General features: G+C 36.2%; 1 protein-coding gene across 15 annotated transcripts in view; it reads right to left on the reverse strand.

Moving 5' to 3' along the window:
* Window positions 1-16357, reverse strand: part of scrib (scribble planar cell polarity protein) — a 103499-nt gene that overhangs the window by 38348 nt on the left and 48794 nt on the right. For 12 of the 15 annotated variants that reach the window (XM_073835883.1, XM_073835879.1, XM_073835875.1 and 9 more), the window contains exons 2-18: window positions 15425-15542; window positions 14802-14880; window positions 14343-14432; window positions 12695-12751; window positions 12525-12588; window positions 12201-12275; window positions 11816-11960; window positions 10707-10825; window positions 9470-9669; window positions 9163-9329; window positions 8552-8682; window positions 8323-8451; window positions 7545-7721; window positions 6968-7390; window positions 3665-3727; window positions 227-316; window positions 68-145 (exon numbers count right to left, since the gene is read on the reverse strand). In XM_073835883.1, the coding sequence (XP_073691984.1) occupies window positions 68-145; window positions 227-316; window positions 3665-3727; window positions 6968-7390; window positions 7545-7721; window positions 8323-8451; window positions 8552-8682; window positions 9163-9329; window positions 9470-9669; window positions 10707-10825; window positions 11816-11960; window positions 12201-12275; window positions 12525-12588; window positions 12695-12751; window positions 14343-14432; window positions 14802-14880; window positions 15425-15542 (2205 nt within the window). The remainder of the gene's footprint in view (window positions 1-67; window positions 146-226; window positions 317-3664; window positions 3728-6967; window positions 7391-7544; window positions 7722-8322; window positions 8452-8551; window positions 8683-9162; window positions 9330-9469; window positions 9670-10706; window positions 10826-11815; window positions 11961-12200; window positions 12276-12524; window positions 12589-12694; window positions 12752-14342; window positions 14433-14801; window positions 14881-15424; window positions 15543-16357) is intronic. The other 3 variants (XM_073835886.1, XM_073835873.1, XM_073835876.1) reach the window with 2 other exon arrangements.

Here is a 16357-nt window from a genome sequence, read left to right on the forward strand (position 1 = left end):
AAAATCAGCATGGATGACTGGTTCTGTATGGGGCAACTCAAAAGAGAAAATGATAACAGATGTTCACCTCAAGAAGTTTGTCTCCCACTTTGACCCCAGCACGAGCTGCAGGGCCCTCTTCTGACACTCTAGAGATGAAAATACCCTGAAAAAGACATTGTCAGTACATTAAAACACACTCAGGCACACAAAAGCGCATCTATTGTGTGAAAGCTCAATGAAATACCTCGTCGTCGCCCTTATAGGGTGTAGATCCTTTCCCCCCTGCTATGCTGATGCCTAAACCACCAGTCTGCCTCAGGATAGACAGGGTCAGCTACAGATAAAGCACAAAAATCAGAAATTCACAGACAAATGCAGAACAAAATGGTTTAAAATGTTTGCTGTATGCGTGGCATGACTCAACATGACAAAACAAAAAAAACAAAAACAAAAGTGTTCATGCAGTGCATGCTTGTTTAGAAAGGAAGTATTTATAATAAGATTGACTGCATCCATGTTCAGACAGATCAAATATAATGTCCCAACCAGTAGCCTTCTTTCCTTGATATACACATTGCATTAATTTACATACATTAAAAATTTTGTTCAAATTTATGGATCATAGCACCACCTATTCATATTCATATTTAAAAACCAAGTTGAAAGATAACACATTAGCACAAAACCTCTGTTTATAAGACGAGCCTTTGATATTTATATTAGTATGACTCTCTCTATTTATTGAAGCAGTTTGGGATTGTGAAAGACTAAGTGGTTTACACACATCTTTTCAATCTTTGGATTGAAAAAAAAAAAAAATCAACACTACCAGATTAAAAAGTGAACTAATGTGAACTGTATACAATGCATAGTTATGGCATGAATACACTAAACAACTTTTAAAAACTGATTTTAAAACACTAGACATAATACGCCTGCTGACTTTGTAAATGGTTACTGAGAAAACAAACACTACATGATTTTTGAATCTGTAGGCTGGCTCTGACTTTATGCAACCAGCGCAAACTCTAAATCAGACTGTAAATCAAGGCAAATATCTTGGCTAAAGTAGTGTATTCCAGCCTTAACACTGGACATTTTATGTACAGACTGTATAGTCTATAGAAAAGGTATATTGATATATTCTATACAGAACATTTATTTGCATACACATCTTATGTTATGTTCAACAGGTCATTTAAGTCTGTATGCAAGTAAGGAATGATGAATGGCATTATGAGACTATTATGATGAATGAGATATATATATATTTTTTTAAATACATTTTTGAATCTTTGAATAGAACACTTAAAAGAACTGCATTTATTTTAATTATATAATTTTTTGCAACATTATGTCTTTACGGTCACTTTTAATCAATTAAATTAATGCATCCTAGTTGAATAGAAGTATTAATTTGTTGTTTGTAAAAGACATTTGATTGCACAAAACAATAAATCAATTTCAATGACTCAAACACATATTTACCACTTTTCATATATAAAATTATACATTTTATCAAATGTGACCAGGGTCAATTTTTTTTAACTGAATAAACCTGCTTTTCATTGATGTATGGTTTGTTAGGATAGGACAATATTTGGCAGAGATACAGCTATTTGAATATTTTGAATCTGAGGGTGCAAAAAAGAAAAAGAAAAAAGAAAAAGCTAAATATTGAGAAAATGACCTTTAAAGTTGTCCAAATGAAGTTCTTAGTAAAACGTATTACGAATCAAAAATTAAGTTTTAATATATTTATGGTAGGAAATTTACACAATATCTTCATGGAATATGATCTTTACTTAATATCATAATGATTTTTGGCATAATTGTGACCCAAACAATGTATTGTTGGCTATTGCTACAAATATACCCGTGTTACTCATGACTGGTTTTGTGGTCCAGGGTCACAAAAAGTCTGAAGAATAAAAGAGAGGAGGCCATTGTTGCTGGGACAGGACACCAAGGATCTGTTTGATTAATGCAGATTGTATAAAGAACACATGCTCGAGTTTGAACATCACCTGTATCAAAACTTGTACGGATTCAAGTTTTGTAGATTAATGGCAAAAGGCTCCACATCTAGTTCAATGTTACTCAACATTGTACTGTAACAAATTCATGGCTCAAAAGCCAAGTCAAAGCCAATTGATTTTTTTTGATAAGGACATCATGAGATAACAGGAACATCACAAAACTAATATCAACAATACAACTGAGAACAATTTAATCATAAACAACTTTTAAGTGAGTGCACACGTCACCAAACAGTCACACCGTGACATACCCAACGGTCACAAAATGAATGGAGGGTGGTGAATTCTTTTGTGGGATGGACTAGATGTGGTTGATTCTACAGCAGCAGCCATGCAAAGTGGGCATAGTGAGTGGGTAGATGGGGGAAAAAAAAAAAAAAACTCAAGTGAAGAAGAGAGAACGATGTTCTTGGTAAATGAAGTCTAAAGAGATTTACAGCCATTGATGTATCTAATATAAATTAATTCCCAGCTTTAGGCATATTTAACAAAGTGTAGAGAAATCTTCTGATTTGGTCTAATGCTATAGCTGATGGCCACTTTTCTTACAGTGGCATTGAGTCAAGACTATCCATTTATTAAAATACAAAAATGTATACAAATGAATGACATAGATTACTCAAAAAGCTGAAAATGACTGAATTCTGCAAGACTGTGATATCTCAGAGAGGGTATCAACATTTCTATGTGGAAATTAGTTACATGGCTGATAATATCAATTGAAACATGTTGTACAATGGGAAATATATAGTATCTACAGTACATATTTTTATATTGCACTGTGAAAAGGTAACAAATAATAATTTGGTGGGTTTCATTTTGGAGAATGACAAATCTCACTCCATCTGGTTCATGTGCAACTATAGCATGAATTCCAGAGCACCAGTCATACGGCATATACTTTTACAAGGCAAGTAATAAATGCAAATTATTTCATTATGGAACTCTAAACAACTACTTCAGTGGGTCTTGTTCATTTCAATCAGACAAAACACACACTTGTAATATGATGCAGCAAAAAATAAATAAAAGTCTCCACTAGCTCATGTGTGCTCCTTGCTTCTAGGTGGCAGAACCTGACAGAGGGGTAGGCGGTGGAAAAGAGTGACGAAAAACAAGAAAACGACCCAAAAACAGGAGGCAGACAGTAACAGAACTTAGTTTGGAGAAAAGCATGGTAAGGGAAAAAACATATTTCTTAAAAATTGTAGGGCAATTAGGTATATTAAGTAAAATATAATTTATGACAGCTAGCTAAGAAAATGCCTTGGTCCATATACTTGCACTGTAACATCATTGTAAAACAGTTTCTTTGTTTTTACAAACTAAAGAACAAGGCAAAATTAGCTGATTGATCTTAATTTTATTTTAAGTACTCAACCCAGAATATTCCTTTAATATTCAGATTGCTGCACCATGACCATTTTCTTCTCCAAACACTAAGATCCATTACAGCTGTGATATATAAGTAAATGTTAGTCAGCATTTCCCTAGCCATTGGGTGTGGGTTAATGAAGGAATTTTGTGGTGGGCTGTGATTCCCTGAACTGCAGGTGAACAATGAGTGAGTGAATGAACGATCAAAAGAGGGAGAAAGCGAGGAAGAGAGCGGGAGTTTGGGTGGAAAGAGAGTAGGTACAGACCTCTTCCTCCTCAATTCGAGCAGGCTCAATCAGCAGATTATTGACTTGATCAAATGACACCCCCTGTTAGGACAGGAACCAGCGAGAGGGCATGCAGATTAGTCAGGCCAAAAAAAAAAAAAACAGAAGCTGTATGACTGGAAATTAAAATAAATCGAACAAACATTCACACAGCTGATTGAATGACAGGTACACCTCCAAACACACACACCCACAGTAAGACAGGGTGCTTCCAAAACCACCACATATACAGCAAACAACACTGACCTACACACTTAAAGAGCTTTAAAACAACATAGCGCAGCTCAGTTTTCAGACTGCATTGAGCAAGCAGGTTCAGCTCATGAAATGAACAGCTACTATCTGGAAAAGCTTGCTATTCATGTCTGCACAAAAACATTGCAATTCTGAAAAAAAGAGGTAATTTTACAGTCATATCACACTTTACAAAAGAAGGCTAAAATGTTTATTTATTTTATTTATTGTTTATTATTAGCAATTTTGGAAATTTGACAAGGGGAAAAAAACAACTGTCTGGATTAAGCAACCCAAGTTACAGGTTGTCAAAATTGAAGGATTAGTTCACTTCCACAGCAAAAATTTCCTGATAATTTACTCACCTCTACGTCATGCAAGATGCTTACGTCTTTCTTTCTTCAGACTAAAGGAATTTAGGTTTTGTGAAAAACCTTCCAGGATTTTTTTCCATATAGTGGACTTCAATGGTGCCCAATGGGTTGAAATTCCAAATTCCAGTTTCAATGCAGCTTCAAAGGGCTCTACACAATCCCAGTTGAGACATAAAGGTCTTATCTAGCAAAATGATCTGTCATTTCTACACTTTTTAACCACAAATGCTCGTTTTGCACTAGCTCGACTTTACACACTACCTAATCTCATTGGAAAGGACACGCATAGGACTAGGCAGAAGCAAAGACCCAGTGTTTACAAAGTGAACATGCAAAGAAAGTCAAACACCCTTTACAAAAAAAAGGTAAAACAACAATGTCGGATGATTTTGAAGTTGAAGGAGAAAATGAGATGGAGTTTTTTGCCCCACCAATGAGATTGCGTAATGTGTAAAGACGTGCAGAGCTAGAGCAAGACTAGCATTTGTGATTAAATTTTTTTTTAGAAAATGGCTGAAGGTTTTGCTAGATAAGACCCTTATTCCTCAGATGGGATCGTGTAGAGCCCTTTGAAGCTGCATTAAAACTGCAATTTGGACCCATTGGCTCCCATTGAAGTCCACTATATGGATAAAAATTCTGGAATGTTTTCCTCAAAAACCTTAATTTCTTTTTGACTGAAGAAAGAAAGACATGAACATCTTGGATGACATGGGGGTGAGCAAATTATCAAGAAAGTTTTTGTTCTGGTAGTGAACGAATCCTTTGACCCCAGACAAATTACTATTGTGTCAATGCTATAAAACACAGATATAAAGCAATTACCCGTATCCACATAAATGTCAATATTCACACAGGAACAGCAAGTTACATTTTTTCTAAATTGAAAACATGCACATACAAGTCCTGTGCAAGCATTCCTCAGCCACTCAACCATCCAGTCATGGAGACCACACACACATCTGAGTTCCTGACCCTGTTCAGAATATTTACTTGGCTTCAAAGATTCATTTTAAATACAGTCAAACCAAAAATTATTCAGACACCAGATATTTTTTTACTAGTGGGTACAGGACACTATAGTTCATTTATGAGGATAGCAAAATAAAGTCAACTGTGACATATTATACCCAAAAATTGTTCATACAGTGGACTACCAGTAAAACTGATAAAAATTGGGACCAAAAATGAATCAGATACTTTGACCTGACCATGTTTTACTTAAAAGTTTTTTCTTTAATTGATAATTGCCTTTTTACACCAAAGACTGAACAAAATTAAGCATTGCTTGGTACATGGTTGAACTAAATTGGTATTATCTAATTGTGTACTTAAATTTAACATCTGACAGCTATTCATCCTAATTCAGTACCTTTCTATCAAAGTTATCTGACATCATCACTATGAAATTGTTCTAACACAGTTTAACTATGAGTTCTTGTCATACTTTATTACCATTTTCGAAACTATAACAAACTGATATGCGAAATGCTGAAGGTGTTTGAATAAAGTTTGGTTTGACTGTATATATAGCTTCAATAAAAACATATTTAAGAATTCAATGAATGATTGCAAAGCATTATGCTGCATGTCTGTAGGAAATAAATCTTCTTACTCCTTGTTGCTTTAACATTTTTTACATATTTGCTACCAGTAGAACCCCCTAAGGGGTTCATGCAATCGTTCTAGTTAAATGCTTCATGCATTTTAAAGACCAATGAGAGTCTACATATTTCTACACAATAATAATAATAATATTAGAAAAAAAAAAAAACTGTGTAATATTTAATTAATTTAAAAAAATCAGCACACAGACAGTTGTGGAAAGGTGGGCAAAGAGGGCAGTGTGCACTGATTCCCCCAGGCAGCAGAGACAGCAAATGATGATGAGAAGCAAGAGCAGTGCTCAATGGGGTGGAGTCAAGCTGTGGAGGAGGAGCTAAACATAGCCAAAGGGTGGGGCAAAACAAGGAGAAGCCTTTTCATTTGAGGTTCTGTCCTTTCAATCAGACCAGAGGTCATCATAAAACAAGCATTATTCAGGCAAAACTTTGCATGCTGCTAATATTCAATCCAATGACATGATGGCTCTAAAACAGATAAAATGAATGAAACTGCTGCATTTAAACAAATATTGTCACGGAGGAGTCTATTAGTGTGAGACTGCAAATTAAAAAGAAAGTGGGACAAACCAAAAGACAATTTTTTTTAATGTTTTCAAAGTACAGTACTGTTCAAAAGGTCAGAGCTCAGTAAGATTTAATGTATCTTTTGGTCAAAAAAGACAGGTAGAATGATTTCTGAAAGATCATGTGACACTGAGTAATGGCTGCTGAAAATTCAGATTTGCCGTCACAGGAATAATTTCAATTTAAAATATTACAATATTACATAACTATTTTAAATTACACTAACATTTTATGAAAAGTCTGTTTTTACTGTGTTTTTGATCAAATAAGCAGCCTCGGTGAGCAAAAGAGACTTCTACTAACCCCAAACTTCTGAACAGTATTGTAAATAAAATATTTCTGCACTAAGATGTGTGAAAATGATTATTAAACAACTCCACTTAATAAACCCGCTGACAATATAAACTGATTTTACCAGCTCTATACTTTAAATTAAGTAACCAAGATTTCCTTCACCATTCTTTCTAGAAGTGAGCCCTTCTTACCTTCACTGGCTGTAGGGACGAGTTCATCTGACTCAGTCTGCTGTCTTCTAGCTCTGCTGCTTCTAGTCTGTGCTGAAAAGGGGTATTGACTGTTACTCCTCCCTCGTCCTCCTCGTCTTCCTCCTCCTCCTCCTCACCATCCCTTTCGTCCTCAGGGGTATGAGCAGTAGGTGAGAGGCCGTCATGACTGAACCCTTGCAGCAGGGCGGCGACAGTCTCTGGTTTGGGCAGCTTGGTGATCTTGAAGTGCTTTTTGTAGTGTGGTGTGTCTTTACGTATGAGCCGCTGTTTCTCTGCAGGAAAAGGCGGCGTTCGAGAGTCTTCATCGCTTCTTTCAGCGTCTTCATCATCTACTTCATTTTCATCATCGTCCTCCTCATCACCTCCACGGATGATGGGCTCTTCAGCAAAGTGCACAGTAGGCTGAGAAGTCAAGAAAAACAGTTGCAGTGATGGAATCATTATTTCTCAGAATCAAAGAAAAAACAAGGACTTTGTGAAACAATTGGCAACATATCCACTGTACAATAGAGGTTACAGTTATACGCAGGATGTGCTGAACATACTTCATACACACCTCAGTATACTCCACCTCCATCTCATCCAGTTCCTCTTCCTCTTGACCCTGTCCATCATTAATCTCCACCCCTGTGTTGTTTATACCCCGCTTCTCATCCTGAGATGTGGCAGAGGCGGTGCTACTGGATGCCTGAGAATCATGACTTTGATTGGACAGCCCACTCAACCGTTTCTCCTGTGAAAAACCATCATACATAATCAATGGAGAAAAAAAAACTGAACAGTCTGCATGTAATATGTAAATAATTATTAAAAAGGAGAGACATAAATCTGTTTTGTCTTCAATCTATGTGGACAGCAATATATTTAATCATGTCTGGAATCTTAGCTTTCCTTGTAAACTAATTATATACAATTACTGTATTCAGTAAGTTGCACCTGAATATAATTTGCATTATTTATAAACATTATAAACACATTTTAGTTCCCACAATTCAGGAAAAGTTCTTCAAATGTAACAGTATAGAGATCGATAATGACAAATATGGATAAAATAAACAAACTGTATTGACATTCATTATAAACATGTCATGGGACATTCAGATGAAAAAAAAGATGTGATATATTTGGTAAAATACGGTATACTGTCAGTGCACCATAGCTCTACAAATAAACTGATAATATGCATTTATTTCCATTCAAATTGATTGAAACTAACAGAAGCACTTTTGGACCCACAACAAAACAAAACTAAACAAAATACTAAACCAAAAACAAACAAAAAACACAAGGAAAACTAAATAAAACAAAACAATTGTGCCTTTGTTTGAATTTACCTCAGTGTCTGGTGACTCCAGATCCTCATCTGGCTTGGCTGTATAAGCCTCATTTCTTCTGGCTTCAATGACATTCTTCATCACCTTTAACTCACTGGGATGCGGTGTGGCTCTTCTCTGAAGACCCTGCTGGTTCACATATACAGCAAAAGTGTTAGTACTTGTACACAATTTAATGTAAACAGTTATCCGAAAATCATAAACATCCTGTACACATTTCCACGCTCACCCTCCTCTCTGCCGCAGTCTCCTCATCTTCGTCTTCGTGTTTGGAGTCATCCTGGAACTGAATGACCGATACTCTGTTCAAATTAGTGTCTGTGGGCCAGGTTTCATCGGCACTCCTGTCCAGTAGATTTTCTGCAAAGTATATTACAAAATATTGTAATATGATGCATGTCATGGATCTACAATGGGTGTAGTCTCAGCCTCAGGCAGAAAGGGCACGGATCAATTTGTAGTGACTTTAAATGCACTTTTTAAAACTAAAAGGTAAAGTACTTGCTGATCTGGTTGCCTTTAAAAATGCTTAGAAACAAAGACATTTTCAGAATGTACTGGGTTGATACAAGTGTTTAAGGATTAAATTAGATTTAAAGATTAAACTAGATTTGCTAGTTTTGTTAAATCAGCACTGAGTAATCCAAGTACACAAGATATCCACAGGCATTCAACCTGTATAATGATGTATATTTACTTTTACTTTTGGGCTGTGGAACAGAGTGTAATTCTGTATATTCTTAGAGACCATTTAGTCAAAATTCTGGCTATGCAAAGCTACATTGGGTGCGACCATAACTTGCATGACAGCCCCATTCACAAAGCGTCGGAGTGTCTTACCAAGACTCGACGAGGGTTGCTGAGGCAGCAGGTAACAGGTAAGAACTTTTTCTCCAGTCCGCTCATCATCCTCTGTCTGGAACTTCAGCATTGGCTGAGACTGGTTCTCTGCCAGCCACATGGCCTTCAGGTTCAGATTGGCCAATGCGAATGGTAAATTCTGCAACCTGGGATATAGAGCAAGAGACGGACAAACTTCAGTGCATGAAACAAACAGCTGGTAGCAATTCTTATGGTCACTCTGACCATCCCACATCCAAAACCTGTGATAGAGACTTATGGTTTCCTCTACAGAATGCATTTTCACCTGTTGCCTGCCACGTCCAGCACATGTAATTCTGTTGCATTGGCAAGTTCAGCAGGTAGTTTTCCCAAACGGTTATCTCTGAGGGAGAGCACGTTCAGGCTGACACAACCTCCCAGTTCTGCTGGTACGCTGCTCAAGCGGTTTCGGTCCACATTCAAGTTGGTCAGCTTCTTTAACTTCCCAAGTGAGCGAGGAAGGGACTGAAAGAGAAATCAGCACAAGGAAGTTTTCACAATCGGCTCTAACACGTCTGCTTTCCTCTTAAAATTTGGTAATGCAGTCCTGCTAATATCATTGGCTTCAAGATCCATTTTTACGCATTTGTAAATTGGTTCGTATGAAAGGATCCCTTAAACAAACGCAAAGTAAATGGATTTAAATGTATAGTTAAAGGGTTAGTTCACTTCCAGAATGAAAATTTCCTGATGTCATCCAAAATGTTCAAGTCTTTCTTTCTTTAGTCGAAAGGAATATAAGGTAGAAAATTACATTCCAGGAATTTTTTCCATAGAGTGGACTTCAATGGTGACCAATGGGTTAAAGATCCAAATAGCAGTTTCAATGCAGCTTCAAAGGGCTCTAAACAACCCCAGGAGAAAAGGTCACGCATGACGTAGGCGGAAGTTCTGACCCAGTGTTTACAAAGCGTACATGTAAAGAAAGACAAATGCCCTTTACAAAAAAAAAAAAAAAAAAAAAAAAAAAAAGGTAAAACAACAATTTCTGACGATTTTGAAGTTGGAGGAGAAAATGTTTTTCGCCCTATCCTACCTTTTTGAACTGGAGTACACAGACAAAGAACTAACAGTACATGACCTTTCAAAAGCTATTTCCAACGTTACACTAGACAGAGCTAGCACAAGACGAGCATTTGTGGTTCAAAAGTAGACAATTTATTTATTTAATTTTTTAGAAAATAACCAAACTTTTCACTAAATAAAGACCCCTATTCCTTGAGTGGGATTGTGTAGAGCCCTTTGAAGCTGCATTGAAACTGCAATTTGGACCTTCAACCCGATGGCTCACATTGAAGTCCACTATATGGAGAAAAATCATGGAATGTTTTCCTCAAAAACCGTAATTTCTTTAGAACTGAAGACAGAAAGACATGAACATCTTGGATGACATTGCATAAAATATAATGCCATGCTCCAAAACCAGTGTCACAGAATTAAAGAAAGTGCAGTAAGCAAATAAAGGCAGGCATAACAGAGATCAGGTGGTGCAGGTTGTGTACCTGGAGAAGGTTCTCAGTCAACATGAGCTCTGTCAGGTTCTCACACTCGCCAATAGAGTCTGTGAGATGCACCAAGCGGTTCTGGTTCACTTTCAGAATGGACAACTTCTTAAGTGAGCCTGTTGAGAAAAACACATTTCATGAATGCCTTGAGAAGTACAAAAACAACTTAAGTCATATGGTTTCAAGATGAACACTAACAAGACACATGATATTGAAATTATTACACAGTATAATTGATAGCAGCTGAAATAAACAAAAATAAAGAAATTAACTTTAAGGGGATAGTTCACGCATATGTGATAGATACTATTGTGAATGCCGAAGACTGACACGGAAGAGAAGAAATTGTATTGTAAATATTGTATTTTGTTTTTTCTTTGCGTATAAAGAAGATGCTGGGTCAAAAGGATCTCAAATTTCATTAACAATATCTTTATTTGTGTTCCGAAGATGAACGAATGTCTTGCGGGTCTGGAACAACATGAGGGTGAGTAATTAATGACTATCCCTTTAAGCCTGTTATGACAGTGCAGCAATAGGATGACCTAAGTCTGCTGACACTAGGGGGCAGTGTTGTGGTTCTCTAATCAATCTCTAATCAACAAAACATTTCTCAGTTGATCAGAATAAACTATTTTAAACATCAACTATGATCATAACGATTTGAAAAATTCTCATTTGGACAGTTTCACATTACTAAAGGCGTATCTTATTGTCCTGAAAGAAACCAAATATTCTAACATTTCTGTTGTAACCTTATTGGACAGATTCTAAATTTCCCTCTGGCTAAATCACAAGACACACAGGGAAAAGGGTAAAGTAAAATAACAGGAACACCAGGTGTATGTTAAGTCACATGTGTAACCAAATGTCTACACCCTGTGAGCAAATAAGGTATCAGACTGAATGCAAGTGTGACAATTTTGGTGAGCAAAGTTGCTACAGGTGCTGATAGATTTTAGACTCGGTAGCACATAGTTTTCAGTAAGATGATTCAGATTTACAGTGTAGGCAGACAATAGGTTTATTATAACAGTCATGTCTCTATACAAAAGCATGCGCATCTTGTGTTTATTGATGTTTGTAAGAGGGCTATAGAGTTTCACCAATGCTGTCTGGCAAGACTTCCAGGAGGTTCTCAGAGAGCAGCAGGTCCGTGAGGGCGATAAGGCCACTGATCTCTGTGGGAAGCTCTGATAGACGGTTCTCTGACACGTCCAAGCAAACCAGCTGCCGCAGGTTCCCCAGCTCCTGTTAAACACAGAGGTCATCTTTCAGTTAGCCGAAAGTGAATTAAGGCACTATGGTTTCCACTCCAGCTATCAACAGAACAGGCACATGGCACATGCATTCAGCTGTGCTGAGGGTAAACAATGTCTGAAAAGGACAACATCTGCATGAATTTGAACCTTTATCTGAGCTAGATATTTAAAACCATCAAGACAGATGACCAGTATGATAATAAGCCAATCAGAATCTGTCTGTACTCACAGGAGGTAGTGAGGAGAGCTGGTTTCTGTCCAACCAAAGCTCACGAAGATTGGGCAGTGCCCCAAGTGTGTCAGGCTAAACGGAAGAAATAAAAAGAAAGCAGATTAAAGACAGAATATGGAACAAGAGAAATATGAAATGAGGCAAACAATATTAAATGATAAATTAATCGGCATGCACTCAGGTGTTGGTTTAGTAAAGGCAAACAAAAACAACAAGCTTTAAAAAAAAAAACTGAAAATGCAGCATGCATTTGTGTGCATGATTTCATAACCAAAACATCTCAATTATTCTCAGGGCTAAAAACAACTGTCTGCTTCTTACCAAAACTTCCAGTACATTGCTGCCCAGATCCAGCTGTTCCAGTTTAACCAGGAAGGAAAGGGAGCTAAAGGATTTCACATTTAACGTTATTTGCATCCCATTTTTAGGTGTAAATTCACAGCATGAACACTATGGATATAATAACTGAAGCTTAATGGTAAAATACTCACGAGGGTAAAGATTTCAGTAGATTCTCCCTCAGCTCTAGAGTCACCAGGTTTGACAAGCTGAGAGAAGGAAAAAAAGAGAACGAGTCGAGACTGAGTGTCAGATGGTGAGTGTCGCTCAGTTTGGAAGAGTAAGGGGCTTCTCCATCTGCACGATATCAAAAGTGGCCAAAAACTGTGTGTGTGTGTGTGTGTGTGTGTACATGTGTGAAATGGAGAGAGACAGTGTGTTTCTGTATGTGAATGGGATGCCTACTTTGTATGATAATTACAAAAGGATGTGAAAATGACAAAAAAAAAATGCATTTAGATATTCTAAAATAATATGCACAGGTATTACCCTTTGATAGACATTGCTTTTATCTAAACTTCGGTTACACATTGCATAAAATTAAGAGTTGTTTTTTGAGGCTATATTACATTAATATGCTTGTAGTATCATATAAATAGCTTATATAATGGATACATATGATGCATGCTTTTTATACTGCATTTACATAACCCTGTTTTCAGAAAGAATGGTACAGATCTTATTGTGAATGATTCATCCACATACACTGCTGTTCAAAGGTTTTTTTTAATGCTCAAAGCTCCATTTATTTAATCAAAAAATAAAATACAGATAAAAGTAATATGAAATATTATTGCAATTTAAAATAACAGTTTTCGATTTATTTCCGTGATGCAAATCTGAATTTTCCATCAGCCATTACTCCAGTCTTCAGTATAACATGATCCTTTAGAAATCATTCTAATATGCTGATTTATTATCAATATTTTTTGGAACCTGTGATACTTTTTTTCAGGATTCTTTGATTAATATAATGTTCAAAAGAACAGCATTTATTCAAAATAGAAATATTTTCTAACAATATAAGTCTTTACTATCTCTTTTGATCAATTTAACACATCCTTGCTGAATAAAAGTATTAATTTCTTTCAAACAAAGAAAAAAAGAAAAAATGTTGTTCTTTTTAAGCATTTTATTCACAGAATCCAAAAAAAAGTATCACAGGTTCCAAAAATCCATTAAGCAGCACAACTGTTTCCAACAGTGATATCAAATCAGCATATTAGAATGACATCTGAAGGATCATGTGACATTGAAGACTGGAGTAATGATGCTGAAAATTCAGCTTTACATCACAGGAATAAATGATATTTTAAAGTAAATGAAAACAGAAAATATTATTTTAAAATCGCAATAATATTTCACAATATTACTTTTTTTTCTGTTATTTTAAATCAAATAAACACAGGCTTGATGAGCAGAAAAAACATTAAAAATCTTAAGGATCCGAAACTTTTGAACAGCACTGTACAAAAAAAAAGTTTGACCTCGTAATGATCAACGAAACTGTTGAAAATTAAAATGATATAATTATCTTGGACTCTTGGAGAACTGATAAATAAATTCAATGTGATAATCTTTTACACTCGGGTGTACAAACCTGTCGCTACATCCATTTAACTGTGACTTTAAAAACTTTGCAGAGTTATATACCTGTTGAAAACATTTAACTTTTACGCAATGCATTTTGTTGTGGAAAAGACAATTTTTTACTTATCTTGTTATTAAAAAAAAAACCCACAAACCAACTAAACTCAAAAACAAACCCCCTTGGAATAGAACATGCTCATATCGACTTACTTTCCAATGTCATTGGGTAGAGACTGCAGCGACACGTCATTGAATGATAGGTGAGCCAGTCCTCTGAGCTGTGTGAAGCCATCAGGCAACCTGAAACCGACAGAGACAAAAGGAAAATGAGACGCACAATGGAAAAGGTTTGGTCTGTGAAAGCAGTAACCGCTAACAGCAGCGCCCATCTTCCTGCTCTAATGTAAATAAGGACTGGGAAACACTTGTGTGATGAACTAAGTTGACATCCTCTAGCGGCGTGCACTGACTGACCAAAACAAAAGGTCTGTGACATTTTCATCAGCTATAAAAAAAAAACATTACAGCATTTTAACAGAACGTAATCGTTTGTAAATTATTTTTAGCGTCAGTCTTATTTCTTCCTTTCCTACACATTTCATAATCAAGAAAGTGTGATTTGGTATGAGCCAGAGCTTTGGGGGATTTGGGGGTTCTTCCAACACTAACCTGGACAAGGGGTTTCCGCTGAAGTCTGCAATCTCCAAGGCCTGACAGAATTTAATGTTTTCAGGAATCTCAGAAATATCTGAGAGAGAAAGAGAGAAGGGCACAGTCAGCAAGATACACTGGAGGAGTGTCACGACAAACTGAGCACTTTTTCAGGCTTCTTAATAATGTCTACCAGATGGCCTGAAGGAACGGGAGGAGAGGGTGATTTGACTGTGGTGAGTTGTCTGCAAGTGTGTGTGTGTGTGTATATCTTTCTCTGAGCTATATGGGATCCGAGCCACACATTCGGGACCCAGCGAGAGTCGCTTCATTTGCTGAGTTGCAGAATACAACACTGCATAGTCTAAATACAGACCAACGTGTTCAACATTCCCACAATCAATTCTGAAACCAACAGTCAAAGTGCCTAGGGCTGTGTGAGGCACATGAGAAGACAATTGGGCGTTGAAATTGATGTACACTTCTTAAACAGACGTGGCTCAAAGAAAACATTCCAGCACACTGTGTAAAGAAACTTTCAAGTGCCACACAGGATGTGCAGAAAACTGTGTGGAAATGTGTGTAAAAGGGTGCAGTTTAAAAGCAGGTTTATTTTCTCATTATGAAAGAGTTTTACATACCATTTCTTGAGATGTCCAGCTCCACCAGCTGCGTGAAGTTGGCAACGTCGGGCGGTAATTTTTGAATCTCATTGTCACTGAGGCTCAGCTTTCGCAAATTGTGCAGTCTGAAGAAGGGCTGAAAGGGAAAGAAAGAATAAGAATCAAACAAAACTCAATTACATATTGGACAGACTACTGCATCATGAGAGGCACAATATAGATAGGTGGTAGGGCTGTCAAACGATTAATCGTGATTAATTGCATCCAAAATAAAAGTTTGTTTACTGTGTATATTTATTATGTATATATAAATACATACACTCACATACATGTATATATTTAAAAAAATATCTATTTAAATACATATAGTATGTAAACAGTTTTATTTGGGATGTGATTAATCACGATTAATCTAGAACTGCAAAACTATTATTCGTGAATAATCGATTTTAAAAATAACAGTTTGTTTACATAGTGTGTGTTTACTGTGTATTACTGTTGGGCGATATGCTCAATTTTCATATCGTCCTATCGTCAGCCTGTGAGATCGCCGACAAACGATACTATCGTCTATCAGCACAACCCTACTGTGTATATGTATTATGTATATATAAATACACATACATGTATATATTTAAAAAAATATTTAAATACATATAGTGTGTAAAAACTTTTATTTGGGATGTCATTTATCACGATTAATCTAGAGCTGCAAAACGATTAGTCGCAATTAATCGATTCAAAATAAAAGTTTGTTTACATAGTGTGTTTACTGTGTATATTTATTATGTATATATATAAATACACACACATACACATATATTTTAGATATTTTATTTTATATATTATATATTTAAATACATATAGTATGTAAACAAACTTCTATTTTAGATGTGATTAATCACGATGAATCCAGAGCTGCAAAAAACGATTAGTCATGATTAATCGATT

The sequence above is a fragment of the Garra rufa genome, chromosome 3 (genome assembly GCF_049309525.1).
Source record: "Garra rufa chromosome 3, GarRuf1.0, whole genome shotgun sequence".
Taxonomy (NCBI): Eukaryota; Metazoa; Chordata; class Actinopteri; order Cypriniformes; family Cyprinidae; genus Garra; species Garra rufa.